The sequence below is a fragment of the Plodia interpunctella genome, chromosome 6 (assembly GCF_027563975.2).
Source record: "Plodia interpunctella isolate USDA-ARS_2022_Savannah chromosome 6, ilPloInte3.2, whole genome shotgun sequence".
Lineage (NCBI taxonomy): Eukaryota > Metazoa > Arthropoda > Insecta > Lepidoptera > Pyralidae > Plodia > Plodia interpunctella.
Genome location: NC_071299.1, coordinates 4,041,602 through 4,056,643, shown reverse-complemented (window position 1 = coordinate 4,056,643; position 15,042 = coordinate 4,041,602). Strand labels below are relative to the sequence as shown.

Here is a 15,042-nt window from a genome sequence, read left to right as displayed (position 1 = left end):
TTAGATTACCTGTTGATTTAACTTTTTTAAACACATCTCAGTTAGGAGTGGTAAATGAAAAATGGTGTAGGAAATTTTTTATCCTAACATTTTGATGAGCCCCTATGTCTATTTGTTTATTTAGTAGATATTTTATTCATATCTATACTTATATTATATAAAAGTCAAAGCGTGATTGCTTTTTCATCCTTTTTTCACACCAGAGCATTGGATTGAGGTGATTTTTGGTGTGGAGATTGTTGGAAAGAAACATATTCTACTTTTTGTTGGTGGAGTCGAGGGAAACTGCTAGTAATAAATAAATAGGCAAAAGTGAAACTCAAAAACAGCTTTGACGTTAAAATTCATTTCACTTTTACGGGAAAGTAAACGACCTTTACATGTTTAATAACAAATAAAAGTAATTCATGTATTTTACTCAATCCTGCAAGTTTATTGTTTAAGCAGTATAAATTCGCAAGAACACTTGGTCTTTATATCAGTTCATTATTGTTTAAGTTGTTTTTAATCTTGTTTATATTTTTCATATCTTTTAATAAAATGTCTTTCAAAGTAAGTAAATTATTAATTGAAATAAAAGCAACGTTTTTATAGTTAGTAAACAATAAGTTTTGAGTCTGGCTCTCAAATTTTTAAAATGCTAATCTATTTAATTTGTTTGCTACAAATAGTTTAATTATAGAATGGGAACGAAAGTTTTCTTCAGCTGTATTCATGAAAAGAGTATATCGCTTTCTTAAAAAGTCGGTAACGGATTTTAAAATTATTACAACATAAGGACTATCTATATTTTTGCAGGTCATCATATTGGCAGCTGTTCTTGTGGTTTGTGAAGTGTATGCCCAACAAGACTATCACAAATCTGCGGTTTCCTCACAACATATTGAGCGTCACGACATTCCTGCAAAACCGCCCAAGGGTTTTAACGAAGGTCATGTAAGTATTTCCTCCTAATCTATTTTTTCCCATATCGTGTTGTAATAATACTTGTAAAAGGGTAGATTCACATCCAACCATTAATTATATATCTTTAAAGTTACTTACATATTGCTTTATCACAATGAGATTGGATAACATAAGTTACAAGACCGGCTACTAACCGGCCATTTTGAAAATCTCTAATACGAACCTGCAGCATTGGCTTTCATATGGCTGTAATGTTGACGATAGAATTTTTTTAATATTGAATCTCACAGGGCAATTTTTATTTTATGAAAAGTAACATTTATACGTTTATCATCTAACATTTTGCATCTTCCAGGGCCACGCCAAGTACGAGTTCTCTTACGAGGTTCACGACCCTCACACTCACGACGTGAAGCAGCAGCATGAGACCCGAGACGGCCACTCCGTGCACGGCGTCTACAGTCTGCACGAGGCTGACGGCTCCATCCGCACTGTCCACTACTCCGCGGATAAGAAAACTGGGTGAGCATATGATACTCTTATTTATTGTGTAGATTGACTGGTGCCAGACTTGTGTGGTTGCAGGCGAAATCGTCTAAACGTATCTCACATGATTTTTACGAGTCTTATATACACTCGTATACACTGGGGCTGTGCCAGGGGTCAGCGTAAAAATAAAACTTTAAATTTTTGAGTTTCGGCTATGATTTTATTCTAGGGCAGAACCACATGCCACTATTTCATAGGAAATACAAGTCAAATCACAAATGCATACGGCAAGTCAAGAGGTCCTTCACGATTTAAATCATATTAGTTTCAGAATTGAACTATGTGAATGTATTAATAATTTCGCATGTTGCGTTACTTGAGTGTAACTTTTTTATTTTATGTTTTATTTTCAGATTCCAAGCTAATGTGAAACATACTACCAAACATATTGAAGAACACAAGCACTAACATTGAAAATTGCTGAACGTTATGTAGGACCATGTGATATTTTTGTCATAGATTTAGAACTAAGGAAAATAAACTATAAACAATAATTTTCTGTGTACTCTTTGCAAGTTATTTGAAAAATTAGGCTTATGCCACTTTAACTCCAAGCCAAGATTTGTTCTTATAACAAGTTGCCAATTTTGTTAATGACTATTTTGTACTTTAATGAATATTATTTAAAAAAATAGCTGCACAAGCCATACGAGTGAGCTACAAACCTGAAACGTTAGCAGTAACCAAATTAGGTCAGAACACATCATCATCATTACTTATTTATTATAAATCCTTACATATTAGAAAACAGTCCTCTGCCGCATCAAAAACTACTGCACGGATTTTCATGAGATTTTCGTCAAAAGACAGTGAAATTCCTGAAGAAAGTATTTTAATAAATTATTAAGAACTATGTATGAACATAAATACGAAGAATAAATAAAAAACCATATATTCATTATCGACTTTGTAACATAATTAATTCAATAATCACAAATTAAGCACATAATAGCTATAGCTTTAAAATATTTGTATTTTGGAAGTTTCGTGGGTTTTATACTGAAATCTTAAATTTTGCTTTTGAATAATCAAATTTATTTGGCAAAATTATACTATTTTCTTTCCTCAAATTCGAAAACTGGTGTTTGATATGGTTCAAAGTCATAAATTACAACTCGGATGTAGTCTAAATACCTCGTATGGGAATGTATTCCTTTCGAACCACTATTTTTACACGTGTTTAACTAAAAAGTTAACTTAACATACTATTTAGTTATTAAACAAAGCAGTTTAGATTCATATAATGAATTTTCTATCTCCTTCTTAATACTAACTATATGTAGACTCCATACTGTTATGTGTCATTTAACTATATGTAGAGGTATTTATGCTAATTTTCAAGAAGATAGTTGAAAAGATAGCGACAATGAAAAAAACTAAATATAATAATAACAACACAATTTTTGGGCTGTTATGGAAAAGGTAGCCAAATGTGTTTTTCCACCTGCTTTTCACATGTTCTGGTGGAGTCACCAGTACCCCCCAGGTAGTGTATGTTGCCCCCTACCCCGTGGCAGATATATACAAGATAGGCTACCAAGGAGCATTGATGTGACCTTCTTCATTTGTGATGATATCGAAGCGTTCACTTTATAACATTTGTAGAAAGTAGGATTAAGGAATAAAAATTTATCAGTGATGTAAGTATGAATATTATCATTAGGTAGTATAAAACAAAGTCGTTTCCGTGCTGTCTGCGTGTATGCTTAGAATTTTAAAACTACGTAAAGGATTATAATACAGGTTTTTTTAAACATATAGTAACTATTCAAGATGAAGGTTTATGTGCTGGCTTTTCACGGGTGCAATGTTACATATACATAATATTGTCGGGTAACTAGTTAGTGAAGAATAGAATATGAAAATTTAAATCAATACATTTATTATTTACTTTGTAACATGATAGAATAAATAATTATACATAAAGTCCAGGTTTTAAATATAACAAGATCAGTCGATCAGTGGTGTTGCCTGTGCTCTTCAACATGCTTTGTGGTGTGCTTGACGTCGGCTTCAAATCTAGAAGAAAAAGTAAAAATTAAGAATACTTATAACAAGTTGGGTAATTTTACCAAATCAATTTTTTTAAAAATTACCGAATTAATCTTGTAAAATTATTCACACATTATAATTTAGTAACGTTAAATGTAAACGTAGCTAATTTTCATATAAAAAGAATTAGATTTCTCACCCAGTCTTCTTATCCGCGGAGTACTTGACAGTGCGGATGGAGCCGTCAGCCTCGTGCAGACTGTAGACGCCGTGCACGGAGTGACCGTCTCGGGTCTCATGCTGCTGCTTCACGTCGTGAGTGTGAGGGTCGTGCACCTTGTATGAGAACTCGTACTTAGCGTGGCCCTGGAAGATGTAAAATATTATTACATATGTTACTTTCATAGAAAATAAACTCTTAAAATGGTTCATCGAATGTTGACCATAATTTAAAATTTCAAAAAAAGAAATTTCTTCTAAATCAGGTCAGAATACAACGAGATTCTGTGATGCTCATTAATAATTTAAAGGTTAAAGGTAGTCTTCCGTAACTAATTTTCTACTTTTATAGTAAAATTTATATCACTTGCATGGTGGTCATTGAAGCCTTTCGGTGGGTGAGCGGGGATGTCATGACGCTCGATGTGCTGAGAGGAAATGGCAGGTTTGTGTGGCTCATCTTTATGTTGGATTTGTTTGTTCTCATTTTTGTGGTTAGTTCTTTCTTCGTGTTTATGTTTCTCTTCATGTTTCACTTCATGCTTGACTTCGTGTTTATGTTCATGTTTGACAACATGTTTGTGTATTTGAGGTTCGTATTTTTGCTCATTGTATTCGTGTTTGGGCTCTTCTTTGTACTCTTCGACTCTGTGATGTTCAGGCTCGTGTTTTTTTTCTTTGTGCTCATGGTGTACTACGATGCTCTGGGAGGAGTACGCGTGATGATGATCAGCTGGCGCGGATTGACAGATGCCTATGAAGGCGATGATTGCAACAACCTGTTGAAAAGTTATTAAGTTAAACAAGTACTTTTGTTAGTTTATAATATCGTGTCAGTCACAATATATGATTCGTGTTTGAAAGCGAAACATGATTTTCTTTTTTTTAAATTGACTTTTTTAAGTTGTTTATTACTTACATGAATTTATTATTGTTAAAAATTATAAATTAAAACTAAAATAATAAATATTAAATGAATTTAAATAAAAAATTTACACTAAATCGCCGTCGTTGTGCGGGAAAGTTAATTGACTTTTAGACTAAATTATATTTTATTGTATTTTAGGTAAATCATTAGACATTTACTTGAAATCAATAAATGTAATCCGACTTACTTTGATGAACATTTTGTTGACTGGTGATTTCCTGGATTGACTGTGGTCAACTGATATCAGGACAAATTTGTCATACTTATTTATAGTAATTTATTCGTGTAATAAATCTTGTTATATTCGTTTACTCAATGACTTTTATCCAAATTTAACCCTCGAAGGTTGAAAGTACTTACCTAGACTTTCCCTTTCACTTTAAATACTTTCATTGTATAATTTTTAGATAGTAAGTAAAATGATACTGCTGTGATACATTTTAGAGGAGTATTATATTACAAATCGTAAAGTGTTGCCTAAATATTAATAAAGCAATAAATCGGACACATTTTTCAAAAATATTTTTCTCTCTTTAGACCTAAATGAAATTTCTAACCCGGATTATATTCGAATAAATGGAAAAATGATAGAGGAAAATTATAATAAATGTGATATTAAATATATATATCGAAAAATTCCATGCAATTTTCATAACATTAATGTCTTAGCTACGAGCTAAGTTTCCTTCCAAACGCACCCGAAAGGAAACTAGTCTGCGCGCTACAAAAATAGTTATTGGATATGAGTGTAGGTCTGTATAGTTATTGGATATGAGTGTAGGTCTGTATAGTTATTGGATATGAGTGTAGGTCTACTTTTAACGAAATTATTTTTTTTATGATTTTAACACTGACCTGTGGTAATTCTACAAAATAACGTTGATTGTTGATTATTGGTATACTTAAAAATATTTACTTTTTCTGTATTAAAAAAATAATAGGGACTATGAAAATAATATAAATATTGAAATTGTACATAGTCAATCATTCATAACAAGAGTGAAGGGCAACATTTGTTCATTGATTCAAACTAAAAACGAGTTTTATTTCTTATCAAGTTCAATGCTTGCATAAACCCAATGTAAAGATAAGTATAAAAGATTTTTGTGAGCCTAAAATGTATCATAAAACTGCTACTACTCGTTCGTTGAAAAGTCCAATTGAATAATTTAGTCATTTAAAATGTACCAGGTTAGTTTAATTAAAATAAAATATCTACTTACATACGAAAAAATTTTTGGAAAGTAACTTAGATCTTTATATAAAATCATTGGAAACCTATCTTGGGTGCACTTATATAACTAATTATTGTCATTGAAATTGTGCCTTGAAATTTCAACGGTTTTTAGTAACTAGTAATGTATTTTCAGTATTTTCAGCTCGTATGTCTAGTTGCCGTGATCGCGGTTGCCATCGCTCAGTCGCACTATGAGCAAGGACACGCGTATTCCTCACAGAGCGTGGTGCTGCATCAGAGTCACGGCTCCCAAAACGCGCCCGCGCATCTTAACGCACCCAAACACCAGGAACACCATGACGAGGTTGAGTATTATGTAAGTAGCAGAAAATTCTTAAGAAAGTGATGGTGTTTGTTAATGTCTATAGAAGTATAATTGAAAAAGTATATGGGATAATTTAAATGATTTAAATAAATAAATTAGTTTAGGAAAAAAACAAATAAAAAATATTTATATACTTAGGCCATACCCAAGTACACGTACGAGTACAAAGTGGAGGACCCGCACACGCACGACAGCAAGTACCAGCGCGAGACCCGCGACCACGACGTCGTCAAAGGCGAGTACAGTCTGCACCAGCCCGACGGCAGGATCAGGATCGTCAAATACACCGCCGACAAAAAGAATGGGTAAGACCACTTCAGGTTTTAAAAAAATAACCTATTTATTTGTAATTCTATCAAATCCTCTTTTGAAGACAGTGTCGAGTATTTATTAGTTACAGGATCTATCAGAATTCTCTTAGGCTTAAAGAACTTTTTCGGACTTAGATGTTCCCCAGACATAAACGATACAATTTCACCTAGTTAATGTATTTCTTCGTTCTATTTTACATATTTCTATACTTTTTAGATTCAACGCTGAAGTGAAATACGAAGGCCATGCCCAACACATCGTGCCCGAGCTCCACCAATATCACTAATCTAATTCCAATCTAGTCTCTTGTTTTATCATTATTTTTTTTGTTATGTGATTAAGTAAAACGTTGTACCTCAATATTTATTTTTTATTTCCCATTTACTTCCCAAATAATTCGCCGAAAAATTAACATGAGTTATAGAATTATTATTAGCTAAATAATTAACAAAATCCAGCTCTGTGTTATATATACATCATCCATCTCGCTCGTAGAAATATTCTTTAGTTGTAGCAGCAAGACAAAATATACCGTGTACCTAAAATCGAAATCCGTTTTGTTGATTTCAGTGAAAATAAAACATTTTATCCATAAATGCCATCAACATAGATCTTAATGATAAATACAAAACTGCAGAGGCAGTATTTACTGATTAATCTGTTTGATGTGATTTAGTTTTTATGATAGTTGTATTTTTTAGTAGTGGGGAAACATCGTGGGGAAACATCTGTAAATTAATGGAAATCCATGAGCACATATACAGAGCAAGGTAGATACACGTATTAATAAGTGCGATGCAAAGATATTGAAGGTGGAATATATTAAATATAACTTAGGAGGTTTATTAAAGAATTGTTATAAAAAATAAAATAATAAGAATCATTTTTTGAATATTCTCCAACCTATTTTTATGTTTACGGAATAGTTTACAAATAAGGAAGTACATAAATCTGACGATTACAACAACAATTTTTCTAGGAGTTTTTCTATTAAGTACATCAAACAATATTTATATGTTGGAGGTAGTTTATGGGGGTATACTTGGGCTCCTCTGCTATTATACAAATTGATTTGTATGAGCCAAACATCCCAATTATGGCAGCTTCGAAATTTCCGAAATTTCATGTAATTAGAGCTGAAACAATGAGATATTTTATCTCATTTAGAGGTTCTTTAGGTTCTTTATTCAAGTCTGAAGTCCATATAGACGAAGTTTAGGCAAAAGCTAGTTTTATTAAAACGTAAATAGTAGTAGTAATAAGGTTTTCAAAAAACGACATTTTTAACACAAACTTTTATTTTTGTCAAAGAGATTATAATGCAATGCGTGACAAAAAATCACGTCAGTGCAGTAAACTGAGAAGTTCCCACGTCTGAGGCCATTCCTGATCGCACCATATGGTCATGCTTATTATAATAATGCATTGAAATCCAAACTAAGCATGTGTACTTACATATTTAATTTCAGCTCAATTGGATGAAGAGATTTCGGAGAGATCGACACAGCGACATAGCGACAAAAATACATGTAACATTCCAAGTTAAATAGGAGCTAGTAAAATAACATGAATTTCTGTCCGTTTGTCCGAAATTTTCCGACCGTTGTATAATTTCTTATAGTTCCGGTGCAGCTGCTTGCGTATGTATGCAATCATATTAATGGCCATTGTAAATTGCATCACAATTACCTGCTACGTTAAATAATAGATTTAATGCCGTCTCTGTGGACTCGTTTAGTGAATGAAAACAATGATGATTGAATCTACAAGGTATATGGCAAGCTGTTGTAAAATAAACATAATTAAGGTTTTAAAAAGCATTATTTTCCAGAGATAGATTTATCACACTGTCTCTCGCTGCAGTAGCTGTTCTGTTAGTGTAATTCGATTCCTTATATTACTATAAAAGATGACATAGCTGTATAACATATTTATGGAATCGATATGGATGATTAAATAATATGTTGTTTGACCTACTATGTCATTAGCCTATTGTATAAGTAAACACTCGTTAATATTAACCATTTTTATCATAGATATTTAGATTTTCCGTTCGTATAGAAATAAATTTCTTTTGAAACTGTTCAAATAAAGGAGTGCAATAAAAAAGAGATATATTATTTTGAAATGTGTTAATTTATTTCTATCTATCATATTTAACAGAGTAACAGTCCTATAATTTGAAATCCTAGGTGTGTATCACAGTTTAAAGATGGTGTTGATGTTCAGGCACTATATGTTGAGCGTGGCCTTCGTATTTCACTTCAGCATTGAACCTGGAATAGAAAATAAACATCGATTTATTAAACAATTACATGGTATAAAACTAAATCGCTACCTGTTGTCTACGCTACGTATATATCATGCATATTGCACCCGTGCGAAACTGCTAGTAAAGTATAAAAAACGATATCAGACAAAAAATAAAGAATTATCAGATACGTTTATTAACTAGTAGATTTGATTTTTTTTTCAGTAAGTATATCAGTTGATTATTAGTTAATATTTGTAAGTATCTTTATTTGATGTTTGTTGAAAAGATTTTCTTCATCATTGTGCTATTGCGAAGTATAAATATGGGACTGATTACATTTACGACTATTAAGTTTGCGACTGGTCTATGTCGTTGTAGGATGACGCTATGGATAGGCCAGTCACATCGGCAAAAAGTCATCAAAAAAAGTACCCATTCTTTTTATCAGCGGTGTAGTGAACAATCCTGATTCTGCCATCAGGCTGGTGCAGGCTGTACACTCCCTTGACGACGTCGTGGTCGCGGGTCTCGTGCTGGAACTTGCTGTCGTGCGTGTGAGGGTCCTCCACTTTGTACTCGTATGCGTATTTGGGGATGGCCTATAAAAATACCAATTATTGTTCAGAAAAGTCGAATTTACATAATGTGAAATAGGATAATAATTGTGACCAGAGCATCATGCATTAGTTCCTGAAGACTTCACAGAATTGTGAGAAATTACTAATGAATATGACATAGAAATCTTACATAGTAGTCGACATGGTGGTCCTCCTGATGCTGCTGCGCAGGCTGGTGCAACAGCACTAATTGCTGGTGTTCGTCAGCGGGCTCGTGGTGCGCCTGCGCGTGACTCTGGTGCAGCACGATGCTCTGCGACGAGTACGCGTGGCCGTGCGAGTCCTGCTCGTGTTGTGGCCGAGCTGATGCCACGGCGACGATTGCGGCCAGGGAAAGTACCTGCGATTAAAAAAAGGAATAGTGAATATTCTATGTTTCTTTTGTTCATGTTATAGATTACAAATGGTCGTTATATAATAAAAAGTTATATGTCATTGGTGAGAACATTTTTAAGAACTATATGACATGCTTGAAACTAAACTGAGCTTCACTGAACTAAAATCGTATTTAATAATTTAATACCAGTTACAAGTATATCTTTAGGTTAAATAATAACGTAGGTACCTTGAAATACATGATATTGATTTTACAAAAATCTCTTTTGACGGTTAAACCGCTACTGATAATTGAACAAAATTTTAATATGCTTTTATAACACAAGAGCAAATAAAGGTAAAAGTTTTCGCAAGTATCATTTTAACCAGTTGTTGCATTTGAGACGCAAAATTTGTGAAATCCTTGAATGAATGCATGGTAGCAGCACCTTTCTCTATATGAAAATAATTGTAATGAGAACAAAAAGAGAAGGTGTTATTTGTAACCAATACGGTGGTCCAACACTTAACACGATTACAAAATAGACAGGCTGCATGTAACAAATGTACATAGCGACAAATTTTATTAATTACCTCTGAGACAGTTGTCCAATTGTCTGTATGACAATTTGACAACTGTCTCAATTAACAACTAATTCTAGAAAACTGACTGATTTATAAGCTGTTTGAAACCGATGTAGAAAATCTCCACGCATAATGTAACGTCGTATGCGATTTAATCTTAATTTATTAACTTAACTATAGTTCCTAAAATATTCGTTTAATATTATTCGATTGTACGAGTAAAGGAATGGTAATAGAATAAACAAAAAATATTGATCAACAATATTAGGACTCGAATCATTTAATTTGTGTATTTTTTTCTGATTTAACACAAAAGTATACGCACGTTCCATTGAACGTAAAGCTAAGTTCATTAACTTAGCCAAGTATCTAAGAAAAGAACAATTATACTTATCTATACTTAATATATAATACAGTTTATCTATTTTGTTTGCAATTTGCAGTTTATTGTTTCAAATACTGTACTTCGATAAATATTTGATTTCCTAGTAAAACTAGCAAGTAATTTTTTTAGGTGAACTAGATAAGTTGTTTGCTTTATTTTAAGAATGTTAAAAGATCTTATAAATAAATAAATTTCAGGACTGATTACTGATCTTGGCACCCATCACATTTCAATACTTTTGTTGGTACCGACAATCACACTGACGATCTTAAATTTATTTAACTTGGCTATGACTTTTCACATTAAAATGTATGTTTTTGTTGGGTTTAAACAAAAGTTTAACTTATATTAGATAAAGTTAAACTTTTGTTTTGAATTCTAAATTATTACGAAAAATGTTGAAATGACAATTCATTATTTAGAAAAGTCAATCAAGTTTACACAATATCGAAGATTTTTGTTCAGTGCTAAGTATACAAGACAAGGCTTTGGAGAAAGGTAATTTCGCCAAAAATAAAACTTGTCAAGGTCACATTCACGCACTTGTCCTACGTACGCAACGACCGGTTTCAAACCTGTGTTTACATTATTACGTAAAACTGTATCGATCGTATATCTTTTTTACTACATATAAAAAGACATGTCTCTTTGCAGCTTATTATTCTTAGTTCAGTATTCAAACAATCAACGTTACAACCAACGGAAAAATGTGTTCCAAGGTACTTAAAATTTATATTCAATGTTAAATTCACTAATATTAGTTTGAAAAATATAAAGATTTTAACATTTCATTTCATAGCATTACACCTTATTAATAGTATTTGACTAATCGAAGGAATTCCTATATAAACTTCTTTGGACGACTATATTTGAACGTTTGTTCCACTTGTTCCAAGATTAATCGGTCAGTTGCAGTTATCATAAATCGTTCTACAAAATACAGGCTGGTAGCAAAACTGAGAAATGTACTATAAGCATTAATTGTAAATTTCTTTCCACTGATTGAACATCTTAATTTTCAGATCATCGTAATTGCCTGTACCCTTGCCGTGGTATCAGCTCGGCCACAACATGAGCATGACTCGCATGGTCACGCGTACTCCTCACAGAGCATCGTACTGCACCAGAGTCATCCTCAAGAGCTGCGTGAGCCCGCTCACCAAGAACAACAACAACTTGTATACTTACACCAGCCTGTCCACAGCGTCCATGCGCCGCAACAACAAGAACAGCAATATCATCAGGAGGACCACCATGTTGACTACTATGTAAGATTTTATAACAATTAATGTTTTTCTGATGAAGCCAAAAATGATATATAAAGACACTCTCAAATGTAAGATTTTTCTCGGTTTCTTCTTTAGTTTTTAAGCGTCGGAGCTCAGGCTATGCTTTCCTATTTTTTATTTTAGGCGGCAGATATGAGCCCTTGCAGTTGATAATCTTACTATAATATATTTTGTTATTTTCAGGCCATCCCCAAGTACACATATGAGTACAAAGTGGAGGACCCTCACACGCACGACAGCAAGTACCAGCGCGAGACCCGCGACCACGACGTCGTCAAGGGCGAGTACAGTCTGCACCAGCCCGACGGCAGGATCAGGATCGTCAAATACACCGCCGACAAAAAGAATGGGTAAAAGGCTAAGATTTTTTAGAAACAGTTTTGATTTTATATTGATTATCTGGTCAGATTTGCAATGCTGTTCCATCATGTCATGATCACCAAACAAACAAATGGGAAAGTATTTGTTATGATGTTAGTTTTGAAAAATATGTGGCAGATTAAATATATATAGTATGAATGAAAAAAACCTGGAATGGAATTAAATAACCTAGCTCAAAGAAGGAACTAGGAACTTATAAACTAAGTGTGAGTCTATACTGATTTTGACATTTGTTCACAGTTTCCAAGCTGAAGTCAAATACGAGGGTCACGCTCAGCACATCGTTCCTGAACAACATGGCCACCATTGATCTGTCAATACTCCAACCTCTGTGATATCTACCATAAGCTGTTATGTGATTGTTGATTTGTTGTACATATAAAAATAAAATGTAGTACTGTTTAATTTCAGTCCTCTTATTCCAATATTTTTGAGTTATTTGAGATAGATTCTTTTCCTGTCACTCTGTATGAGATTTTACAAACATTCTAAGAAAATATTCTTTATTAAATTTCATTTTGCTTATGTTTTATCAGGATTTGGTAAAAAACTTTAATAAGTCATCAAAATTATTTCTTATCACATTTGAAGACTTATAAAATAGTCAAAAGTCTAGGAAATCTAATGTGTATCTAATTTGTATTACCTTCGTTTACAACGGATAAGTTTATAAAACACAAATTTCAGTTTGTAGGTTGAAAGATGTTTTAAACTCTCATTTTCTTGAATAATTTACACTTTTTGTCCATATAAATTCCACGTGATTTTTATCATTTGTTTCATCAACTATAGTGGAGGTTTCCTCACTCTAATAATACAACTATAGTTCTCCACCAGAAAGTTGTTTCCCAGGATCAATTTAAAGGTTACCTCAACTTGCCAGTTTATGAAACTTCATAAACTTCGAAAAGATGGGCAAAAATTAACTAGATTGAGAATTAAGATTTTCCATTATATTTTATAATTTTCGTATAAGATTACAGATTACATAAAAGAATATTGGAAAAAAAAACAATCATCTGACTACATTAGTCGAGATAAATTTTTCAAATATTACTATGTACTTACTTTTCATAAGCGATCCAGATTAGTTTGGTGTTTCCATGTTTTTTCGCTTGTTGGGTAGACGAATCACGGGTTAGGAGATTCGGAGATCTAACAGGTTCCGGGGAAGTAGAATCCCTTAATCGTCATTTAAAATTTGAAATGGTCCCTTTACTGTACTAGTATTTTGATCTCATATTTTGATGATCGTTGACGAGATAATCATCCAATAGTTTTAAGAACTTCGTTATATTGTCCCGTTATTCCTCCTTCGTCACTAAAACATCAAACTTTTGATTACCAACTACCACTACAAAGAATAGCCGATCATTTAACCATAAAAGCTCTTTCCAAGGCAAAAACCAAGAACTAAAGGCACGTTTCACTGTGCCATACAACAAAATATGAGATACTTAGTCCTTATCGCCATCTCAAGATTTTGAGATGAGATTTTGGATGTCATTTGTAATTTATTTATTCGTTTCCGTTTGTTATTTTGTGTGTGTTAAGGAAAATATCGTGAAGATAATGAATGAAATGCAAGATGAAAGAACTACTGTGTTTAATGGAGAAGGTGAATAGCAAAATAATTCCAATAACATTGCTTCGAAAATAAGAATAAAATGTATTTATGTAGTCAATACAAGTGTGAAGTATATGATTTCTTAGATGTTTATGATGAGAAGAAATAAATTGAACAGAACAAAGCGAACAACAATGACTTCCTTTCGGCTTACAACCCAAATAAGAAGATAAGAAACAAGACTTTGATTACAATTTAGTTTTTTATTAATAACTAGCTGATGCCCGCGACTTCGTTCGCGTGGACGAATAATTTTTGGTAAGGAGTCCAAAATTATTAGAGAAATACAAAGCGTAAAGATACACCTATACAGAAAATGTTCATCAGACTTAAAAAACTATATATAAACTATAGGAGTTTATAAACTCCTATAGTTTATATAGTTGAACCATTATGACTCTTCTTCAGGTGTTCTAAGATCTTAAGAACACCGATCATGATTTTACCCAGCGGTGGGAAAAAGAAGACTGTCGATGAAAATAACTTATTTTGCAATACATTTTGTTAAGATTACGTTTATTCTTATTAAGTAATTGATGTAGAATTCTAATTACATATGGTTTTATATATCTACCATTCACCCTGTTTGAAATAGTCGTCAATGTTTTGGTAATAACGAATTTAATAAGAAAGTAGAGTCCTAAGTTTTGATGATCCTTAGATATGGTATGATTGCGGCAAATGTATCCAGCACAGTATCAACATTAAGACAGCAAAGCTCGAGTGGAAATTAAAACTAGTATACCTACCCATTAAAAACTATTATACCCATTTGAAAAATAATAACTGTGAAATTTTTCTATTACACGCTTGAATGGTTTTTGTATTTTTATGAATAACATATTTATTATAATTAAACAGACGTTTTTTCAATGTAAGTAAGTAATTACATTGAAATAAACGACAATTAAGTAATTGTACATATAAAAGAAATGTGGGCGGTGCTGTAATATTCCGGACATTTGAGGTCCGTGTCAAGGTCGCATTCACTTTCTTGTTACCCAAAATTGCTGGACCAAAACTGGTCCGGTTTTGATTTAAAACTTACCAAATATTAGTAATATATTGATTTTTTAATACGTATAAAAAGACAAGTGAATTGTTGGTTATTATCATTTGTC

At 32.6% G+C, this 15,042-nt stretch overlaps 5 protein-coding genes across 6 annotated transcripts; 3 read left to right on the top strand and 2 right to left on the bottom strand.

The window, feature by feature from the left end:
* The first annotated feature begins 540 nt into the window (after positions 1-540).
* On the top strand, positions 541-1,884 carry LOC128670891 (cuticle protein 8-like). The gene is made up of 4 exons (XM_064436028.1): positions 541-552; positions 799-936; positions 1,262-1,428; positions 1,809-1,884. Exons 1-4 carry the CDS (start codon positions 541-543, stop codon positions 1,861-1,863), a joined length of 372 nt encoding a protein of 123 aa, XP_064292098.1. The 3' UTR covers positions 1,864-1,884.
* Positions 1,885-3,340: 1,456 nt separating this feature from the next.
* On the bottom strand, positions 3,341-4,836 carry LOC128670773 (histidine-rich glycoprotein-like). Its single transcript, XM_053746750.1, has 4 exons — positions 4,782-4,836; positions 4,038-4,445; positions 3,647-3,813; positions 3,341-3,474 (listed from the first exon to the last, which is right to left on the bottom strand). The coding sequence occupies exons 1-4, from the start codon at positions 4,791-4,793 to the stop codon at positions 3,414-3,416; spliced, it is 648 nt and encodes a 215-aa protein (XP_053602725.1). The 5' UTR covers positions 4,794-4,836; the 3' UTR covers positions 3,341-3,413.
* Positions 4,837-5,728: 892 nt separating this feature from the next.
* Positions 5,729-6,828, top strand: LOC128670794 (cuticle protein 7-like). Of its 2 annotated transcripts, none has more exons than XM_053746770.1 (4): positions 5,729-5,785; positions 5,965-6,147; positions 6,295-6,461; positions 6,685-6,828. In XM_053746770.1, the coding sequence occupies exons 1-4, from the start codon at positions 5,777-5,779 to the stop codon at positions 6,752-6,754; spliced, it is 429 nt and encodes a 142-aa protein (XP_053602745.1). In that variant the 5' UTR covers positions 5,729-5,776; the 3' UTR covers positions 6,755-6,828. The 2 variants fall into 2 exon arrangements, with proteins under 2 accessions (XP_053602745.1, XP_053602746.1); XM_053746771.1 differs by having other exon boundaries at positions 5,734-5,785; positions 5,974-6,147.
* A 1,755-nt stretch (positions 6,829-8,583) lies between these two features.
* LOC128670791 (cuticle protein 19-like) lies at positions 8,584-9,982 on the bottom strand. Its single transcript, XM_053746768.1, has 4 exons — positions 9,905-9,982; positions 9,470-9,679; positions 9,155-9,321; positions 8,584-8,744 (listed from the first exon to the last, which is right to left on the bottom strand). Exons 1-4 carry the CDS (start codon positions 9,914-9,916, stop codon positions 8,675-8,677), a joined length of 459 nt encoding a protein of 152 aa, XP_053602743.1. The 5' UTR covers positions 9,917-9,982; the 3' UTR covers positions 8,584-8,674.
* A 1,310-nt stretch (positions 9,983-11,292) lies between these two features.
* On the top strand, positions 11,293-12,699 carry LOC128670786 (sex-determining region Y protein-like). Its single transcript, XM_053746764.1, has 4 exons — positions 11,293-11,343; positions 11,647-11,892; positions 12,097-12,263; positions 12,535-12,699. Exons 1-4 carry the CDS (start codon positions 11,332-11,334, stop codon positions 12,602-12,604), a joined length of 495 nt encoding a protein of 164 aa, XP_053602739.1. The 5' UTR covers positions 11,293-11,331; the 3' UTR covers positions 12,605-12,699.
* Positions 12,700-15,042: the final 2,343 nt, after the last annotated feature.

What these genes read in the sequence shown, in the direction of transcription:
- LOC128670891 (XM_064436028.1), top strand. An exon ending in AGGGTTTTAACGAAGGTCAT is followed by an intron (nt 937 to 1,261) that starts GTAAGTATTTCC and finishes TGCATCTTCCAG; the next exon opens with GGCCACGCCAAGTACGAGTT. An exon ending in TCCGCGGATAAGAAAACTGG is followed by an intron (nt 1,429 to 1,808) that starts GTGAGCATATGA and finishes TTTTATTTTCAG; the next exon opens with ATTCCAAGCTAATGTGAAAC.
- LOC128670773 (XM_053746750.1), bottom strand. An exon ending in AAGGCTTCAATGACCACCAT is followed by an intron (nt 3,814 to 4,037) that starts GCAAGTGATATA and finishes TACATCTTCCAG; the next exon opens with GGCCACGCTAAGTACGAGTT. An exon ending in TCCGCGGATAAGAAGACTGG is followed by an intron (nt 3,475 to 3,646) that starts GTGAGAAATCTA and finishes TTTTTCTTCTAG; the next exon opens with ATTTGAAGCCGACGTCAAGC.
- LOC128670794 (XM_053746770.1), top strand. An exon ending in ATGACGAGGTTGAGTATTAT is followed by an intron (nt 6,148 to 6,294) that starts GTAAGTAGCAGA and finishes TTATATACTTAG; the next exon opens with GCCATACCCAAGTACACGTA. An exon ending in ACCGCCGACAAAAAGAATGG is followed by an intron (nt 6,462 to 6,684) that starts GTAAGACCACTT and finishes TATACTTTTTAG; the next exon opens with ATTCAACGCTGAAGTGAAAT.
- LOC128670791 (XM_053746768.1), bottom strand. An exon ending in ACCACCATGTCGACTACTAT is followed by an intron (nt 9,322 to 9,469) that starts GTAAGATTTCTA and finishes GTATTTTTATAG; the next exon opens with GCCATCCCCAAATACGCATA. An exon ending in ACCGCTGATAAAAAGAATGG is followed by an intron (nt 8,745 to 9,154) that starts GTACTTTTTTTG and finishes TTTCTATTCCAG; the next exon opens with GTTCAATGCTGAAGTGAAAT.
- LOC128670786 (XM_053746764.1), top strand. An exon ending in ACCACCATGTTGACTACTAT is followed by an intron (nt 11,893 to 12,096) that starts GTAAGATTTTAT and finishes TGTTATTTTCAG; the next exon opens with GCCATCCCCAAGTACACATA. An exon ending in ACCGCCGACAAAAAGAATGG is followed by an intron (nt 12,264 to 12,534) that starts GTAAAAGGCTAA and finishes ATTTGTTCACAG; the next exon opens with TTTCCAAGCTGAAGTCAAAT.